Source organism: Drosophila erecta, unplaced genomic scaffold (assembly GCF_003286155.1).
Source record: "Drosophila erecta strain 14021-0224.00,06,07 unplaced genomic scaffold, DereRS2 tig00000092-arrow-pilon, whole genome shotgun sequence".
In the NCBI taxonomy this organism is placed as follows: Eukaryota; Metazoa; Arthropoda; class Insecta; order Diptera; family Drosophilidae; genus Drosophila; species Drosophila erecta.
The window spans coordinates 16,744,589-16,761,421 of NW_020825207.1; the positions used below are offsets into that span (position 1 = coordinate 16,744,589).

General features: G+C 46.8%; 3 protein-coding genes across 6 annotated transcripts; 2 read left to right on the forward strand and 1 right to left on the reverse strand.

Annotated features, from left to right (window-relative positions):
- Positions 1 to 697: 697 nt before the first annotated feature.
- On the reverse strand, positions 698 to 12,909 carry LOC6549430. Its single transcript, XM_001974365.3, has 4 exons — positions 12,527 to 12,909; positions 2,571 to 3,365; positions 1,324 to 2,125; positions 698 to 1,062 (listed from the first exon to the last, which is right to left on the reverse strand). Exons 2-4 carry the CDS (start codon positions 3,310 to 3,312, stop codon positions 753 to 755), a joined length of 1,854 nt encoding a protein of 617 aa, XP_001974401.3. The 5' UTR covers positions 3,313 to 3,365; positions 12,527 to 12,909; the 3' UTR covers positions 698 to 752.
- A 589-nt stretch (positions 12,910 to 13,498) lies between these two features.
- Positions 13,499 to 15,365, forward strand: LOC6549429. Of its 4 annotated transcripts, XM_026980625.1 has the most exons (5): positions 13,499 to 13,670; positions 13,763 to 13,792; positions 13,861 to 14,384; positions 14,439 to 14,842; positions 14,913 to 15,365. In XM_026980625.1, the coding sequence occupies exons 3-5, from the start codon at positions 14,079 to 14,081 to the stop codon at positions 15,175 to 15,177; spliced, it is 975 nt and encodes a 324-aa protein (XP_026836426.1). In that variant the 5' UTR covers positions 13,499 to 13,670; positions 13,763 to 13,792; positions 13,861 to 14,078; the 3' UTR covers positions 15,178 to 15,365. The 4 variants fall into 4 exon arrangements, with proteins under 4 accessions (XP_026836426.1, XP_026836425.1, XP_026836427.1 ...); XM_026980624.1 differs by having other exon boundaries at positions 13,766 to 14,384; XM_026980626.1 differs by lacking the exon at positions 13,499 to 13,670 and having other exon boundaries at positions 13,739 to 13,987; positions 14,065 to 14,384.
- LOC6549146 lies at positions 15,204 to 16,828 on the forward strand. Its single transcript, XM_001974363.3, has 4 exons — positions 15,204 to 15,930; positions 15,998 to 16,230; positions 16,288 to 16,464; positions 16,523 to 16,828. The coding sequence occupies exons 1-4, from the start codon at positions 15,736 to 15,738 to the stop codon at positions 16,752 to 16,754; spliced, it is 837 nt and encodes a 278-aa protein (XP_001974399.2). The 5' UTR covers positions 15,204 to 15,735; the 3' UTR covers positions 16,755 to 16,828.
- The last annotated feature ends 5 nt before the right edge of the window (positions 16,829 to 16,833 follow it).

Below are 16,833 nucleotides of genomic sequence, written 5' to 3' on the forward strand. Positions count from 1 at the left end.
CAAGAATACCAGCGCCTTTCCTTTTGCAATACTTATGTCTGTGGGAGAGGGCGGGGTGGTTTGCTTTAGGTAATAATACATAATACTTAGTTTATAGTACAATTAGCTATCTGCGATTTTGATTCTACATTCCGCCGACTCGCTCTCAAGAATGCCCCAACTCAAAATCTATCCGAGTCGCATTCTTATCTATGAGATATGGTACACATTTGGTTTTTGATCCACGACAGTCTTGTAGCAAGCCAGCGATTTTGTTGTGTTCTCATGCTTTTCTGTAGCTCATGCCTTCCGTTTGATCTCTAAACTTATGGATGCGGCACACGCTGCACTGGGATTGTCTCAGGTTGAGTTTTGGTTTCTGGGATGGGTCCGCTCCTCCGGCTGCTGCCTGTCCATCAGGAGGATGAGTAGGAGGAGGAGTGGCGCTCCGGCGTGGAGACGGTCTTCTGGTAGCAATTCAGATTGGCCGACATCCGGCCGAAGGCGGCTGCCATGCGGTTGGGCAGCCTGGTGAGGTGCTCCTGGAGGTTGGAGGATCTGGAGGAAGACGCAGGCGCTGGAGCTGATAGAGCTGACGGAGCAAATGGAGCCAGCGGAGCCGACGCCGTGGTGACCTGCTGCAGCTGGGCCACCACCTCGGCGTGCTGCACATAGGAGACCCGGATGTTGACGCCCTCGTCGTCGTCCTCGTCCACCTCGCTGCCGCTCTCCACGTCCTCGTAGTAGGTGAAGCCCACCTGCTGCTCCTCCCGCTATACGTCGCCGTAGTACGGCACCGGGGTGTTCTGGTCGATGGGCTTGACGCGCAGCTTCTGCTTGTAGTGGTACTCCTTGAGGTAGCTCTTCAGCCGGCCAGGCAGCTCCATCTGGTTGATCCCGTCGTAGCTGGTGCTGGACACAATGGTCGCCCGGGACAACTGCTGCAGGGAGAAGGTCTGCCTCCTGTGGAGGGGTATCGTCAGGCAGGGCTCGAAGAACATCACGCAGGCGGGGTCCTTGTAGTGCTCCAGAAGTCCCGTCACCGTGGGCGCCGTGAACACACACGGATCGTGGCAGTCGAAGCTGTGGAGAAGAAGGGTATCGTTAGTCCCAGCTTAGCTTCAATGGTTTGCATGGCATGAAGGAACGAGTTTTGAAATACGCGTATTTAAAAAGTTCAAGTAGTTTCGATCTAATTAGTTTCTAGGTTGCACTAGAATGAACGTCATTCAATCGAAATTCCTAGGAATTGTCTATCGTATGTCATTCACTCGTTTCGCTCGCCCATGAATGTGAACTGCGGATTCCGAGAACTCCGAGGAGATAAGGACGCGGAGTGCTCACCTGAACTTGTGACCGCTCTGCTCGATGCGGGCGTGCAGTGACCTGCCGTACTTGCGGAATGTGACCGAGAAGAGGAACTCCTCCTGGGCGGAGTCGCGCAGCAGGAACGTGCCCTCCGGCTTGCCCTCGAGCAGGTGCTCCGCCTCGTAGCGGTCCATCTTGCCCCAGTAGAAGCTGCTGTTCGTGATCTTCTCCAGATCGGGAACCAGGCAGTGCATGAAATCGATTTGCGAGTGCACGGTCATGTTGCGGCCTCCGAGTCCCGCGTGGCCGCCTGCCACTCCGGCGGTGGCGGCGGGGGCGACCGTGGCCAGGGGGCGTGGCTGAGGCGGAGGCTGGGGCGACGGGGGGGCGGGCTCGGTGACCACAGTTACCCGGCCGCCATTGGGCGACTCGACCACGAAGCGCGGCGATGTGATCCGAATGATGACCTGATGATGGTGATGGCTCGCGTCCGGAACGGCGACCGAGTTCCGCTTCCTCTGACTCTGCATCCGGTGCTGGGAACTCCCACAAGATGTGCCCAGCGTGGGCGGTGTGGAGCGGCGGTCTGCCTGCCGGGATTTCCTCGGAACCGTCGCCACAGCGACACCGGCATCCTTCTTGTTGCTCACGGAACTGCTGCTCGGCAGCATGTCCCTCAATCCTCGGAAGGCGTCGCGGCACTTGCACTTGCAGCACCGCCGCTTCGAGGATGCGGATGCGGATGCGGATCCGGATCCGGAGGATGTTGCTGCGCCCATCGATAGAGCTTTACTGCTGCGACTGCGGCAGCAACTGTTGCTATTATTGCTTCTGGAAACTGTATTTCGGAGAACAGAATTTATTAGTAATTTGATTCACTTAAATTTGATGATAATAGCTCTGATTCTCATCTACATTGGCCTGTTGTGCACAGTGAAAAATGACTTTATGTACAAAATTCCCCCGTCTAATTTTCGGTGAATTCACTGACCTGACATGAAAGTGACATTTCCAATTTAACACTCGAAAGCTACTTCTGGTGATTAATTGGAAATATTTTTGGCTCTGGTCTGGATCTCAGCTATTTCCGTTCGGATTGTTATGGTTGGATTTTACCACACGGTTATACATATATTTGAATCACCCCGAATTCCCCCTGATTCACTGCAAACTCGCAGCCAAATAGTTTTCACTACTGCTTCGTATGAATATTTTTGGCTCGCCAAGCCCGTCCGATTTCTCACTGTGCACTTCCCACTTGCGGAGATCCGACTTTTGCCCACCTTGCTTGCTGCTGTGTTGCGTTCCCGCCGACAACATATTGCTGACTGGCAGCGACTCGAGCACTTCGCAGTACTCGACGACTTCGGCCTCGTGGTTGTGGTGCATGTGGTTGTTGCTGCGGCTGTTGCTGCGACGCCGACGCAGCAGCGACTCATCCAGGTCGTCGTCGTCGTCGTCGTCGTCGCCGCCGTCGTCTTCCGCGCGGCCGTCGTGTAGTTGTAACGTACTTATCGCAGCGCCGACGCTACCCGCTGAGTTGTTGTTATTCACGGGGTGTCGTTCGGTTTTTGGCGCTTCCGCCGAACTGCCAGCAGTTCGATTTGTCGCCACGCCCACTTCCCCATGGCCGCCCTCCAGCGTCACGTTCACAATCTGCCCGTTCGCATTCAGCGAGTCCGCAGACAGGGAGGCGTTGTTGGTGGCACCACCTTCGCAGTGCCGCTGCTGCTCCTCCTGCTCCGCCAGCATTTCCACCTGACCGGCGGCGGCTACCGAATTGCCATTCTCCATTTTGGCCAGCTGGATTTTGATGATGATCTGACGCACTTCCGCCGCCGATGTGGCGGCTGTCGGGGATGCGGCCTCCGGGAGGATCTCCTCTTCCACCTGCAGCTGCTCCTCGTCCAGGCCGATGGTCTCCTCTACTAGTGCTGCGGATTCCCTGCTGCTCGAGCTGGCGGGCGGATGACTCTTTTCCTGGCTATTGGCGCGTGCTGAGAACTTGCTTAGGTGATGACCCATTGGAAGCTCGAGATGGGGCAAAGTCCTTGTTTGCGCGGACTTCCGTTGGCTTTCTGGAATGGAGGAATGGGGGTTGTGCACTCAGTTAACATACAAACAGTAACTATTACATGGGGTAGGGAAGATGATCACTCCGTTCATTTTGGTTTAATAATTGACTAGCTCAGTTAGCACGTTTCGATTTCGTTAGTATTTGCTCTCAGCGCATTTCGCAAGATCCAGAAATAGCCGATTTCCGAATGGAACGAGTTTTGCCCAGTTTGTTTCCCCAGCGGCGTGCGAAGTGTCTTGACCTACGGCAAAGAGCCAATCCGCTTGGTGGGGGCTTCTCCAGTGCATTAATTAGCCACTTGGACGGACAAGTTCCACAGTGGCAGAAGGGACTCACTTGATGGCCGGTCAAATGGGCAATTAACTGCCACTGTCTAACTATTCTGATTAATGGTCTTCCCCCAGCTGATCTTCTGTGCCGCAGAGTCTAAGTACATATGTATCTCCCCCACGAACTGACTCATCTCCGGGGGATCTGGGGGATCTGTTTGATCTGGGTGATCTCGTCATGCAGACGAGGACGATAAACAACGGCATTCCAATCCCACGCACCAGTTAGTGCTCCCGCGAAGAGCAAGTACAACCGCTCACTTGCTCACCAAGCCGAAATCCTATTTTTAGAAACCTGCCCATGGAGAGTCGATGAATCAATGAGGAAGACGGGCACACACGACGCCAAGCACGTAGGGTCTGATTCCATCCTTGGTTCCAATCGCATATGACTGACTTGTGGGTCAAGTTGGAGATAAGTGCTCCAGAAATCAACCGCACATTCACAGAACACGCCATATTATTCACTATTAAATTCTACTTAATTCGTGGGCACGTCATTGTCTCCCCGCAAAATGGGTCTTCTGCTGGGCAACGGACTTCGCACTGACAAATCCTTATCGCACCCGAATCAGCCGAATCACCAGGATGCGTCACCGAGTCCCAAGTTGGGCCGTGGGCACACACGACATGGGAGCCAAGGTACACCAATAAGGCACTGGTTGGTCTATTTTCTGACTCATCCGTAAGTGGTAGGAATTCTTGGTAGTTACCAGAAGTCGGAAGCGCGGCGATGAGTGTGAGTATGAAAGTATGAGTATGTCACTGCGGTTTCTCAACCGAAGTATACAGGTGGCCTTTCACTCAATGGCGAAATAATTGGATCGCGGATTGGCCAATAACGCCTTCTGACTGATCGGTGGTGATTCGTGATGACGGGGATTTAGCTTTATGAGTTCTTTTACACATTTACTGAGGATACATATGTACATGGAAAGAAACCCCTAACATTTACCAACAAATAGTATTTCCAGTTCTGGGAGATTGACATCATTGGTTCGTATTAAAATAAGCTTCGTAAAACTAGCAACGGACTTGAACATATTATGAATTCCTTGAATTCGAGAGCTAAAAAAAGGGACTGTCAAGAATTCTCATTTTAATGAGCCGAGAAGATGATATTCTGCGCAACAATCAATTGCAAATTCAAGGGAATATTAATATCAGATTGCCTTATTTAGAAATCAGACAATATATATGTATTATATTATTCCCAGTTCGTCTTATCTGTTCGATATTTAAAGCGTGTTAAGCACGCACCCTCCCATGAAATACGCCTTATTTTGACCATAAACTAGGTATTCGCGCTAACGATTAAGATCGCGGTGTTTATGTGAACTTAATCAAGATTGTTTATCGCATCGATGGACTGAAAATACGAAAATTTCCAGGACTGGGCCGGAAACAATGATTATCAATTCCGGGAATCCTGCGGCAATTGCAGTGGGCAGTTATGCAGAATTTCTCGCCCATATGTACATAATTCGACTTGATTTGGGTGGGCCGCGAATGTGGAATTCACTGGAACAATGATTGCAGACGAGCGTCTATCACTGCAAACTTATCGAACGTTCTTCGACCTCAGCTGATATCAGGCCCGAACGAATTCTATGGAATTCCCTTGTGCTAATCACCTAACGAGTCTACTATGGGTATCCACATATGCATATGTACTTAAGTACGTAGGTAGAGTCGTATGTGAGCGCCTAATCAAACAGAAAGGGAGACCTTGTTGAACAATTTAAGCAATTAACAGTGCATACATACATGTATGTAGGTATACTCACAACTTTTCCCAAAAATGCAAGGGAAAATATTGAGGTTGCTTCCCGGAAATGCGACCCACAAGCGGTAAACAGTCGAAAATTGCAGCTTTTTAACGAGAATCGGGAAATTATAAATGAAGTGTTTTAGTCGGAAAACGATATGTGCGGCCGGTCACTGCCGTTTAAATTACAGGGTGTCCAGTGGATCAAAAGGCCCCAGCGCTTCCATTTGTATGCACCGTTGGCTGCCTAACGGTAATTCGCACACTTTTAGATACGTAGATACTTTTTTCACCTCCCATGCACGACTCCATGCCGCACGTGCCACAGGCAATTTATCGCATTCAAATCGTACGATGGGATCAGGTGAGTAATCAATACATTCTGGCCAGCGTTTGACACGATCGTTCGCATTAGCCGCAGATAATTATTATCATTTTTCCCCCTAACCAGAGACTCAGCGACTCCGGCCACATTTGCTGGGTATTTACGACTATGATGAAATACAAAAGAGTGACTTGAACTCAAGATTCAACTTCGGATTCCAAGAGACCCGCATGAGACGGCAGCCAGCTAACAAATGGCAAATTTTTCAATGGAAATACACAACTGAAACGGCAGATAAACTGAACTCGGGTCGGGCAGGAGTGACTGGATCCGCTCGAGCAGCTGCACTGAGGAAATAGCCGAGTTCCCTTAAAGCAGATACCCCAAACTAATCCTAAAACCCGCTTCGGAATTATGGGCATTTGGGACATAAATGCATGCACAAATATTGAAAGCGTAATAAAGCAAGTTCATCATCCATCAACGTGAGAATAACAACAATAGCACCGCCTTTTTCGCGCTGTGCACCCCGAGGGCATCCGTAGGTAGGACAAGGCGTTCCATGAGTCACTCAGACAATGAGTAGCAGCAGGCTGCCGACCGAATGAGTACGAGTGTTTCGAGGGCTCGTCGAGCTGAACTCTACTTCTTACTCTTATTTTTATTTTTATTTTTATTTGCATTTGTATTTTTGCTTCACGCCGCCGCTATCAGTTGCCACGCGGAGCCAGCAGGCAGCTGAAGTTTTTCTGCGCCGTTGCAGACAATGCGGAATTTCGTCAGAAATCCAAATGCGGATAATGATCTAATACATAACTTGTTCGGGGTAAAAATGCTGATAAATGTTGCCGGCCAGCGACGGATGGCGATGGGCGAAGAAAGCCAACAGCAGCGAGTGGTCTCCATGTTTGAATGGCTAATAAGGGACTCCTAATGAACGGAGGGGATTCACCCCCTAGAAATGTGGTGATAAGTTTGCAGGATTGGAGAGAAGATACATGCACTCATGCATATGTATGTGAAGCAGCAAAGTGAATTTCATTTGCATTTATTACGGATTTATAGGCAACGGTATCTCTAAAAATAGCCAAACTAATATAAATACGAAACGAGGTTTGCGCTCTAACCGAATGAATGGATGAAGGCAAATTTAGATTAATTTCAAATGGTGAAGCCGCTCAATCGAACAGCTTGAAGCAGATAGGGGAACCACAAGCCCACGACTAAGAAGTGAATACCCATACTCAAATACACATGTAAACACTGAAAAGGGGTTGGGTAGCCATAATGAACTCATACAAGAATTGCCAATTTGTACAGTACCCGTTACTGGACTTTTTCTATGTAAGTTCACACAATGCAAATCCAATCTTACTATCCGCAAGTGAGTAATTTTTGTACATGGACCGCGCCCCGTCGCCAAGGCCCATTATTAAAAAACCATTTGGAGAGACGGCACTCGGAATGAGTTTTGTAACCTTCCCAGCAACTCGGCCAACAACTCAGTACATAGGTTTACGCTTTACGCAGAAATTGTCACAACAAAGCAGCCAAAGCCACAGCGGCCAAGAGCAGCATGAATCGCGGCCAACGGGGCGCATGAGGCACGCAAAGTGGGCACAAAGGAGCCGCGATCGGGAGTCAAGCAAGCAGCTGAATACCCTATGCAAAGAGTGCTTCGCTGCATTGCTGCGCTACTCCAGCGGATCGGACACTGAACTTGATCCTTTAAAGGATTGCTTAGCAATGGCATGCATGTGAGTACAGAGCAATTTCGTTTTATATAATATATGTATCTGCTGCAGTGGTTATGAAATGTATCTATTTGCAGTAAGCCCAGTAACGTGCTAACAACGTGATCACGAAGCTGTCATAGGTATAAAACAAAATACATTTTATTATATGAACATATTGCGAGCGGGACTTGTGAGGAACCCAGTGGACTCTGTTGCCAAGTGAAGGAATCTGGCGGTGAGAAGAGACCCCAGCAACAATGAAAAACAATGAAAAAGCCAGCGACTCAGAGGCGAAAAATCCGCGGGATGGAGGCGTAGGATTTTAAAGCGAATTCAATTACTTTTTGCTGCTGCCGACATCGCTTCTTATATTTTGTATGTGTTTCTCTCTTTTTGTTTCCATTTTGCTTTGCATTTACTGGGAATTCGCAAATGAAGTTCGCTCGAAAATGAAATCACATGCAAAGCGGAGCAGTAAAGTGCCAAGAAACTGGAGTGGGGCATGGGTATCTGGGGGATCTGGGGGATCTTGGGAAAGTGTATTTCGTTTTGATATATTTTTCGCAGGAAAACTGAAATGAGATTTATTACGCTTCGGGCACTCCGGTTCCAAATTTGCCCATTCATTGCGCCGCGGGTCGAAAGTGATAAGTAAACAAACGCCTCTCATCGCCAAGGCGATGGCGGCATTCAAACCCATGTACGATAAATGTACATTTGTACATACGTGTATGTATGAATGGAGCTTTAATTAGCGTTGCCAGCAAAATCGCTCGGACACGGGCTAAACAAAGTTCGTGACTGATTATGTTCGACGGGGTCTTGGGAGGGCCTAGTGGTACAAAAGCTCCATTGACGTACATAGGAGCACACTTTGTTTATATTGCCTATACGCCAGAGTCTGTAATCTCGCCAGAACTCTCTTATCGCGCGGGGGCGGGGTGGCGGGCGTTGATTATCTAGGCCCGAAAACGATAATGCCGACAATAATAATATTAACATTTAATGTGAAGAGGCGATTTCTTGGAAATTCGCACACAACGGACTCACGGCGCTCCATTATTAATCCATCGTACACTCACACACACACACTCACTCACTCACTCATATGGGTGGAAAAATTCGTGGAAATTATGCACACGGTACTCACATGCCGGTGAAGTCATGGAGTTTCTGTACCTGGGCATGTGTGCGGTTTTCTGATTAAACGAAAGCACCAACGAAAATTCAACGTAATTCGCCCCAGGTCCGGGTTAGGCCCGAATGTATCTAGTTCTTTAAAAAAAAAAGCAAAAAAGATACATTCGAGTCGCGGGCTCTCCTTTTGTCTGGGCTGAGCCGAAGTTACGACCATCAGCTCCAGAACTTTTGTTACGGAAGCAGTAACGGAACACCAACTACCTGAATATTCGTATTGCATTTACATATTTGAGGAGTTGTGCTGGCATTGTGATATCACAATCGCATTATCACGAACTACGGGGAATCAAGACTAGCTTTCTGAACTCATCGCACAGATTGTTTGACAGAGCTCAGCTAGAACAACTAGCAGCTTAGCGAATAGTTGGCTGTATCTGGAACAGTGTAATCGACTATGACTTCTAATCTTGGGCTCAAGGGATTGAGAGCAATGGAATATTTATCTTTCGACCCGTGACTGTTTTGAATGATGGTGCTAAGCTCTAGCAATTCTCCGTTTCAAAAGGCATTACCTACCCCAAGTTTATAGAAACGTGACTGCGGTCGGTTCCGCTGCCACTTGTAAATGACTCAATATGAAGGTGTTTAGATTTACCTGCTTGGAGCTGCGAGCGGAGTTCCTAACTGAATACCTGGGCCCTAGTTACCCGGCTTTTTATGAACCGACACGGCAGCCATCAATGGATCGATAGATTAAACACATGTGTGCATATGTATGGTTGTACAAACTTGAGCGGCCTTAAATATAGCGATTACGAAATCAGCTAACTCAGAATTAAATCGACCTTTGCCAATAAGTAGTCCGCACACACAATATACAAATTCATTGATAAATTACTACGTACCGCGAAATCAGCACTAGAATATAATACAGATGTGCGTATGTACATACATCTATTCAGCCCACCAGCTACTCACAAACAAAGTCGCTTATCAACAGAAACGCTGGCAAGGTGGAAACGAATGGAATTCTAAGAACAATCAAAGCATTTCGTTGGCTTTTCCTCGGAAAAGCAAATATGTAGGTAAGCAAGGCAGACGGGGTGAAGTGGGTGGTGCGGGCGCAGGTTGACATGCGCCGAGATAACGATAAGAAAGAGGACGAGGACGAGGGGAAGCCAAGGTCAACTCACTAGATGCTATTATTATTACTATTGGCCAAGCAAACAAGCAGAGGGAATCATTTGCATAAGCCACACTTGAACTGGTTTTGGGCTTTAGTTGCTTTTTAAAACCATGTTCGGTTTGGTTTTATGGGTCATGCTTGCAAATGGGTTACTATGGGAATTGAGAAATATTATATTAGGGCTTCCAACTGGCATATGTGTACATACATACCATACGTATGTAAATTCAGCAGTGTATCTTCATTTAATCAGAGAATAACTTCCCCGCTTTCTAGGGACCTAATACCCTATATCTATGTAGTTTTTCTGGATGGTCGTGCCAATTGCTTTGCAACTGCGGTGAGTTCGTTGTAATTGCTATTCAACGGAAACAAACCGAGTTAGGATTGCGGAAAATCTTCTTAATAGGTAAGTTCTGTGTGGTGTAACTGAGATTATGTCAACATACATAAATATGTACGTAAATGGAATAAATATGTATATGGAATAGCATCTGGGGGATCCGATGTGCTGGAGTATTGCGAAGCTAATTCAGCACTCTTGTGGCCTTGTAACTGGAAGTAGAAACGTAGATGAATGTGTGTGATTTTCTGTGGATTGCAGTTCCCTGCAAAGCATCCCCATATGGAACCCCCCACCGCCTCGTTTCCCCTTGTGAACCCACTCGAGATCCACTCACACACTCACAATTGAGTGTTTTGCCCACATTTCACTTTTGGCATTGCGTTTCAATTGAACAAATTCACGCGAACAATTAACAATAAACAATAACAAATTTCCGACGAAAATCTCATCGAAAACAAGAGAAAAACAAACAACAATGGGATGAAAGAGCGAAAGAGATGGTGGGTGGGGGTGCGAGAAAGAGGCCAACGGTCTACCTATGATTGGTGTGCGAAGGAGAGAGCCTATTTTGTTGCTGGGCAGACAATTTGGCATTTTTTCGCCAGATCGCTATATGCCTCTCCCTCTGGGCAGCTGCTGTCCCGCTCCAGCACTCACACTGCACTTATCCTGTGTTCGAAACACCAATTCACGGGAAAAGCTATTAAAAAAATTGAAAACGCTCTCAAGTTTAATACGAAAATTCAAGGAAATGAGCGGAAGAAGATGGTAAAAGCGGGTTTTACCAAGAATAATCAAAAAGTGCACACACACACACGCGCGCACATACATACATGCACATGTACACGGCACACGGAGAGAAACGAGCGCAGACAACAACAATTTGACGCATTACAAACCAAGTTAATAACACCTTTTCCTCCGAAGGGTACAACTACCACTACAACAACAAGAGGAGGACCGCTGTTCCCATGTTCCCCTACCAACCTTCCTCTCCTCCCTCCCTCCCTGCGCCCTACCTCTCTTACCAATTGTTGTTGTACGGCTTCGGCCGAATTCAGCCGCTACACCTTTACACTCATACGCCTTTAGCAAGAAGCCATGGCCAACAACAGGCCCAGCAACAACAACCACTTTGCTCTGGGCCATAACAGCAGCAAGCAGGCCTCGATATTGGACTGGTAGTGGTGCGGCTGGGAGAGCAGTGCAGGTACAGTGAAGCTCGCGGCGAAGCAACTAACCGGATGCGACTTAAGCTCGCTTTCGTAAAAGTTAACTGGTAAGTGCTTATGTTGTATAAATGTATAAGGTATTTTATTTTAATTTTTATATATATTTTGAAATATTGAGTAGGATTGGTCAAAATAGAACGACATATTTGTAACCATAAACCGTTTTCCAACCGTTTTTCCGTTAAGTGTTGCTATTTAATTCAGAATTTTAATTGAAAAAAGGGCGACAATCTCAAGATATTTCTAATGCAGATAGATATTTCTCCTAAGAGATGTCCCAACTACTCAAGGAAGTCGCCAACTTCGAGCGCCAAGCACAACACGGGGTATCAATACAAGTTCTGGCAGTTCATGTAACCAGAGATATTCGATACGGTTAGGTTCGTTGTGGGAAGAAAACACAGAGGGGAATGTGAGTGAGTGGCGAGGCTCCACTGTATCCGCATCTGCTCGTGCGCTTGCATCTGCATCTGTATTCGTATCTGGCGGCGCTGTGTGCGTTTCAGTGGCGCGTCCGTGTGAGGGCCAGCTTCATTTCAGCTTGGCTTGCGGTGTTAAATGTTTGCAGCAGCATTTTTCATTCAATAGCCCGAGCAGCGGGAGCAACAACAACGGCAGCTGGCTGCCAACATCACACAAGCGCGCACACACACAGCCGCACGAACCACTCCGCGTGCCCGTGTGTGTGAGAGAGTCCGCCTGCCGCCTGTGTATCTGTGAGAGTGAGTGCGAGTACGAGTACGAGTATCTTTGTATCTGCTGGCTCGCCTGGGCTGTCTGTCACTTCTCAGAAATCGGTCTAAATTAGAAAATGCGTTTCTGGGAATTTCGTATCGCTCTTTTGGGCCCACGGAGCTCAGCGAACGTATGAAAAGTATATATTGTGAATATATATTGTAGCTGTGCGGCCCGCGATTCCCCTTACGCTCGGTTCGCGGAATAATGCGCCTTTCCCCAATAAATTTATCAATGGCATTTGCAAATATTACATAGCAAAATGGGCAAGTATTTATTTTGCTTAGTAATTTATGCAAGCAGCGAGCGATTCAGAGATTCCAACCACCACCAAGTGCCAAACACCTTAGACAGTTTGTATTTACCTCTTTTCGAACTGCTGGTTTTTTTCGGTTTCGGTGTGCTCGTTACTTTTGGCTAGTTGGCAATTTGGCCAAACCGTAGTTTAAGCATATTTTAGTTTTGCTTCAGGAGGTATTTTCCCTTTTCACGTTATCTCTCACGTCGGGTGGCACAAACACACTCACTCGCGAGCACTAATTGCACTTTTCGGTCGCGATGGCACTGCACGCATTCCACTCGACGGTGCGCACTTCTTTCCACTAACTTGCGACTTGTGCAGTTTCTCTCGACGAAACGAAACCACGCACGAATACGAAGAAGTATCACTTCCCCGAAAAGTATCTGTATTTTTCGCCCTGCGTCCGCTTCGTTCCGCTTCTCCAGTGTGACTGCCGACGGAATCGCCAGCGATACTGCGACCCACTAAAAATGCGAAAATGGACGCGGAAATAGTGGGACCAGCGGGTGGGTGGCTCGGCTAAGCGGGCTCCCAGTATCACGGGCAGGGTGGTGAAATTGGGATATGTTCGCATTTCAAAATACTGGTATTCGCCTTCTAGCTCGGACTCCAACCCAACGCATTCTTAGAAACCAGGTTGGCAGCCCCGACATCCTGAGAAATGAGGATGGCAACGCCCGCATCCCCTAGATATTGGGACGGCAACGCCGCACATCTTTAGAAATTACGAAATATGGAAACACTGAAAAAAAATTTGCGACGACAAGAACACATTTTTCCAACCTCGTTCCTTTTGGCTGCTGTGGCGAAAATGTTGGCAGGTTCACGAAATTGTATTTTCTACGATGCGCACCCTGGAATAGTTTTCGATAACAGTTCGACCCAAAATTTCACCTAATACTGTCCCAACAAAATTTCGGCGCATAATTTTTCGAAACTACGGCTGCCGACTAGAAAAACACATAACTACAACAAATATAATTTTAAATGCTATAAAGCAAAAATGTCGTTAATTAATAAATCTTATGTCTGGTATTTGCCGGTCATTAATCATCAAACGTTTTTCCGTTTTCACAAGCAGGTCTTACAAAAACGTTCTCATGGATACTCAATATAGACGAACTTATACATACTCTTTAATTTATCAAAAATCTCTTTACACGTTGATTTCCAAAAGAAGGACTGTTATTTATGTGAAATTTATGAAGGTAAATAATAGTATATTTAACTTATATATATTTATATTTATATAAATATATCTTTAATTTATCAAAAATCTCTACACGTTGATTTCCAATAGCAGTACTATATCTTTGTGAAATTTATGAAGGTAATAGTTAATTTATCTGGTATTTGCCGGTCATTAATCATCAAACGTTTTTCCGTTTTCACAAGCAGGTCTTACAAAAACGTTCACATGGATACTCAAGATAGACGAACTTATACATACTCTTTAATTTATCAAAAAATCTCTTTACACGTTATTTCCAAAAGACGGACTATTACTTCTGTGAAATTTATGAAGGTAAATAATAGTATGTATAACATACATAGTTTACAAAGAGTTTACTACGAGCTCTTTCATGTTTATGGGGATTGAAGTAGTCGCATAAGCCATGATACCTTCACAAGGGTATAACAATTCTCTGGGATCTTATCAACAAGCAAACAAGTGGGTGGCCATAAACAGTGTAGCAGTTCTCTTTGGCATGGCAACCGTAGGGCAGCTGACGAGAATCACGGATGTAGCCGACCTGAAGGATCTGCAGAAACTGTATCTGACGGATTGGCCCAACAACTGCGTCGGCTACTTCTGGCTGGACAATTACTTGAGATGGCTGCATCGGAACCCGACCTTGAAGCACCTCACCTTCTACACCTTGGATGATGATTGGCGCAGCGATGGATTGTTTATACTGGTGGTAGGTGTCTTACGAACCTTACGAACTAATCTCACTGATAACTCCTCATCCTAGCATCGGTATCAGCTGTTCTTCAGCAACTTGAGCAGACGAAAGTCCGACTTGTTAGCCGCGCTGGAACACTTGGACTGGTCGGGAGGCTTCAAAGTCAGCGCTATCCACGAGACCCACCACAGGATCTACAAGGAGCTGGCACTGGACCTCAGGCTCCACATGGATCGGGAAATGAACACCATCATGTATATCTTGACCCGTAAGGAGGCCGAGCGATTGCAGGTCAAGTGCCCGGAGGGCTACTATCTGGACAAAGTGCGGCTGGAACATGCAGATCAGATCAACGATCTTTGGTCAGCGCGTCATCCGGGTTCCCTGAAGCTCATTCAGATGCTTATAGCTTACAATACCAATGTGGGATTGTATGAGAAGGAGTCGGGCTCATTGTGCGCTTGGTGCTTGAGGTGGGAAAAGACCAAAAGAACCAACTCGGGAGTCGCTCGCTAAATTGGTTTCCTTAACCTTGTCTTACAGGCTGCAAAGTGGATTCCTCGGAGCTCTAGAAGTGCTCCCAACCCACCAACGTCGTGGCTTGGGACTAGTAGTAGCCGCCGCCATTTCCAAAGCAATCGCAGCCGATCTTCAGCAGGATATCACGGCCCTGGTCAACATGAACAACACGGCTGCCTGTCGAGTGTTCGAGAAACTCCATTTCAAGTTGATCCAGGGCGAACACTACTACTGGAGCATGATCAGGCCAGCAGAAGGTGGGCAGATTTCTTGGCCCTGCGGCGAATAGAGCCAGACTCCAAAGGCAGACAACAAGGCCTTGGGATCAAGGATCAGTTGGCTGAAGACGGAAATCCAGGGTTTGCTTACCATTGTGTTCTTTTTAATATCTGACTGGTCTGAACTTCTACATACTTCTGTAGTTGTAAGCGCTGTAAGCGATCATTCTTAAAGAATATAGGAATTTTGATAGAGAAATTATTCTTTATACAAAGTACAGATGATGCTTGACAAGCTGCACTTCATCACGCACTTTGGTTCGGTTACTTGATCGGAAAGGTTGTTTCGCTTGAAGAAACTGACTGCATCAGTTGAAAGCTTGTTTATCGCCAGCTAATTATTTTCACAATTCCCCATTCCCGTCCCGACTCGAAACTTATTGCCTGACTCACTGCCAAACAGCAAATGATTGAGATCACATTCAAGCCAAAAGGCTTCCAGCTATCTAGATGCAACAGGAAATAGGGCCAGACAGCAAATAGAGATTTAGGAAAATATATATCTAGTGCCCCGCTATCTCAGTGTATAAATTGAATCACTGTCTAGTTGCCGGGGACCAGTTTCCGAAATGGATCATCTGCAGCGGGTCGGCATTCAGCAGTTGGGAGATCTGAAGGCTGTTTTCACCCGGGAATGGCCAAAGTACTGCAAGGAGTATTATTGCTTGGATACTTTTCTGGAGCTCCATAAGAAGGACGATCAACTGAAGGAAGTGCAGGTGTATGCTCTTCACAATCTAGAACTCGGATTATTCGTGATTGTGGTATAAATGCGATTGTTCCTGAGAATGTGCGACTTTTTTTCATATTTGTGTTTTGTGGATCGTAAAGGATCATTATCAGATATTTCTTGGCGTCCTGGAGGCTGAAAAATCAGAACGCCTTCTCAAGGAGTCCTTACTGAAACTTAACCTCTGTGGAGGCGAACAATTCGCTTCAATGCCAAAAAGGTATTTCAATGTTGCCAACGACATTATTCAAGCGAAGAACTTGAAAATAAACCTAGACAGTGTTACCCTTTCCCTGGTTTTAAGCAAAGAGGAAGCCCTGCTTTTCCAACTTGAGTAAGTTCCGAAGCAAGCACTTGCACTATACCCTAAGGCTTATTTAAACTTACCCAGACCTCCAGCCGGGTTTTCCCTTCAGCCTGTAGACATAAAGGATGCCCAAGTGATCAATGATCACTGGGAATGGAGTGAGCCGGATTCCCTCTCCCTGATCCACCGCCAAATTCTGTATGACACCAGTGTGGGCTTGTACACGAAGGAAACCAAAGAGCTCGTGGCCTGGTGCATTAGGTAAGTCCTGTGAAACTAATGCTGCTAGAACTGAATTCGCAATTACCATTCTTGACAGGGCTTCAGATGGCTTATTGGCAATCCTTAAAGTCAAGGAGTCCTACAAACGCAGGGGCTTCGGCCAACTGATTGTGAAGGCATTTTCCAGACAAGAGGCTCTGCTGGGACGCGATACAATCACCGAAGTTGTTCCTGAGAACGAGGCATCCTTGAGCCTTTTCACCAAACTAGGCTTCAAAGTCAACGACCAGTGTCATTGGCTGATAACGGAGCCCTCAAAAGGGGATTGATTAGGTTAAGGGCTTGCTTGCCTGTAAATGTATTTTTGTTGTAGATGAAACTAATAAAGATGATTAATAGCCTATAGGT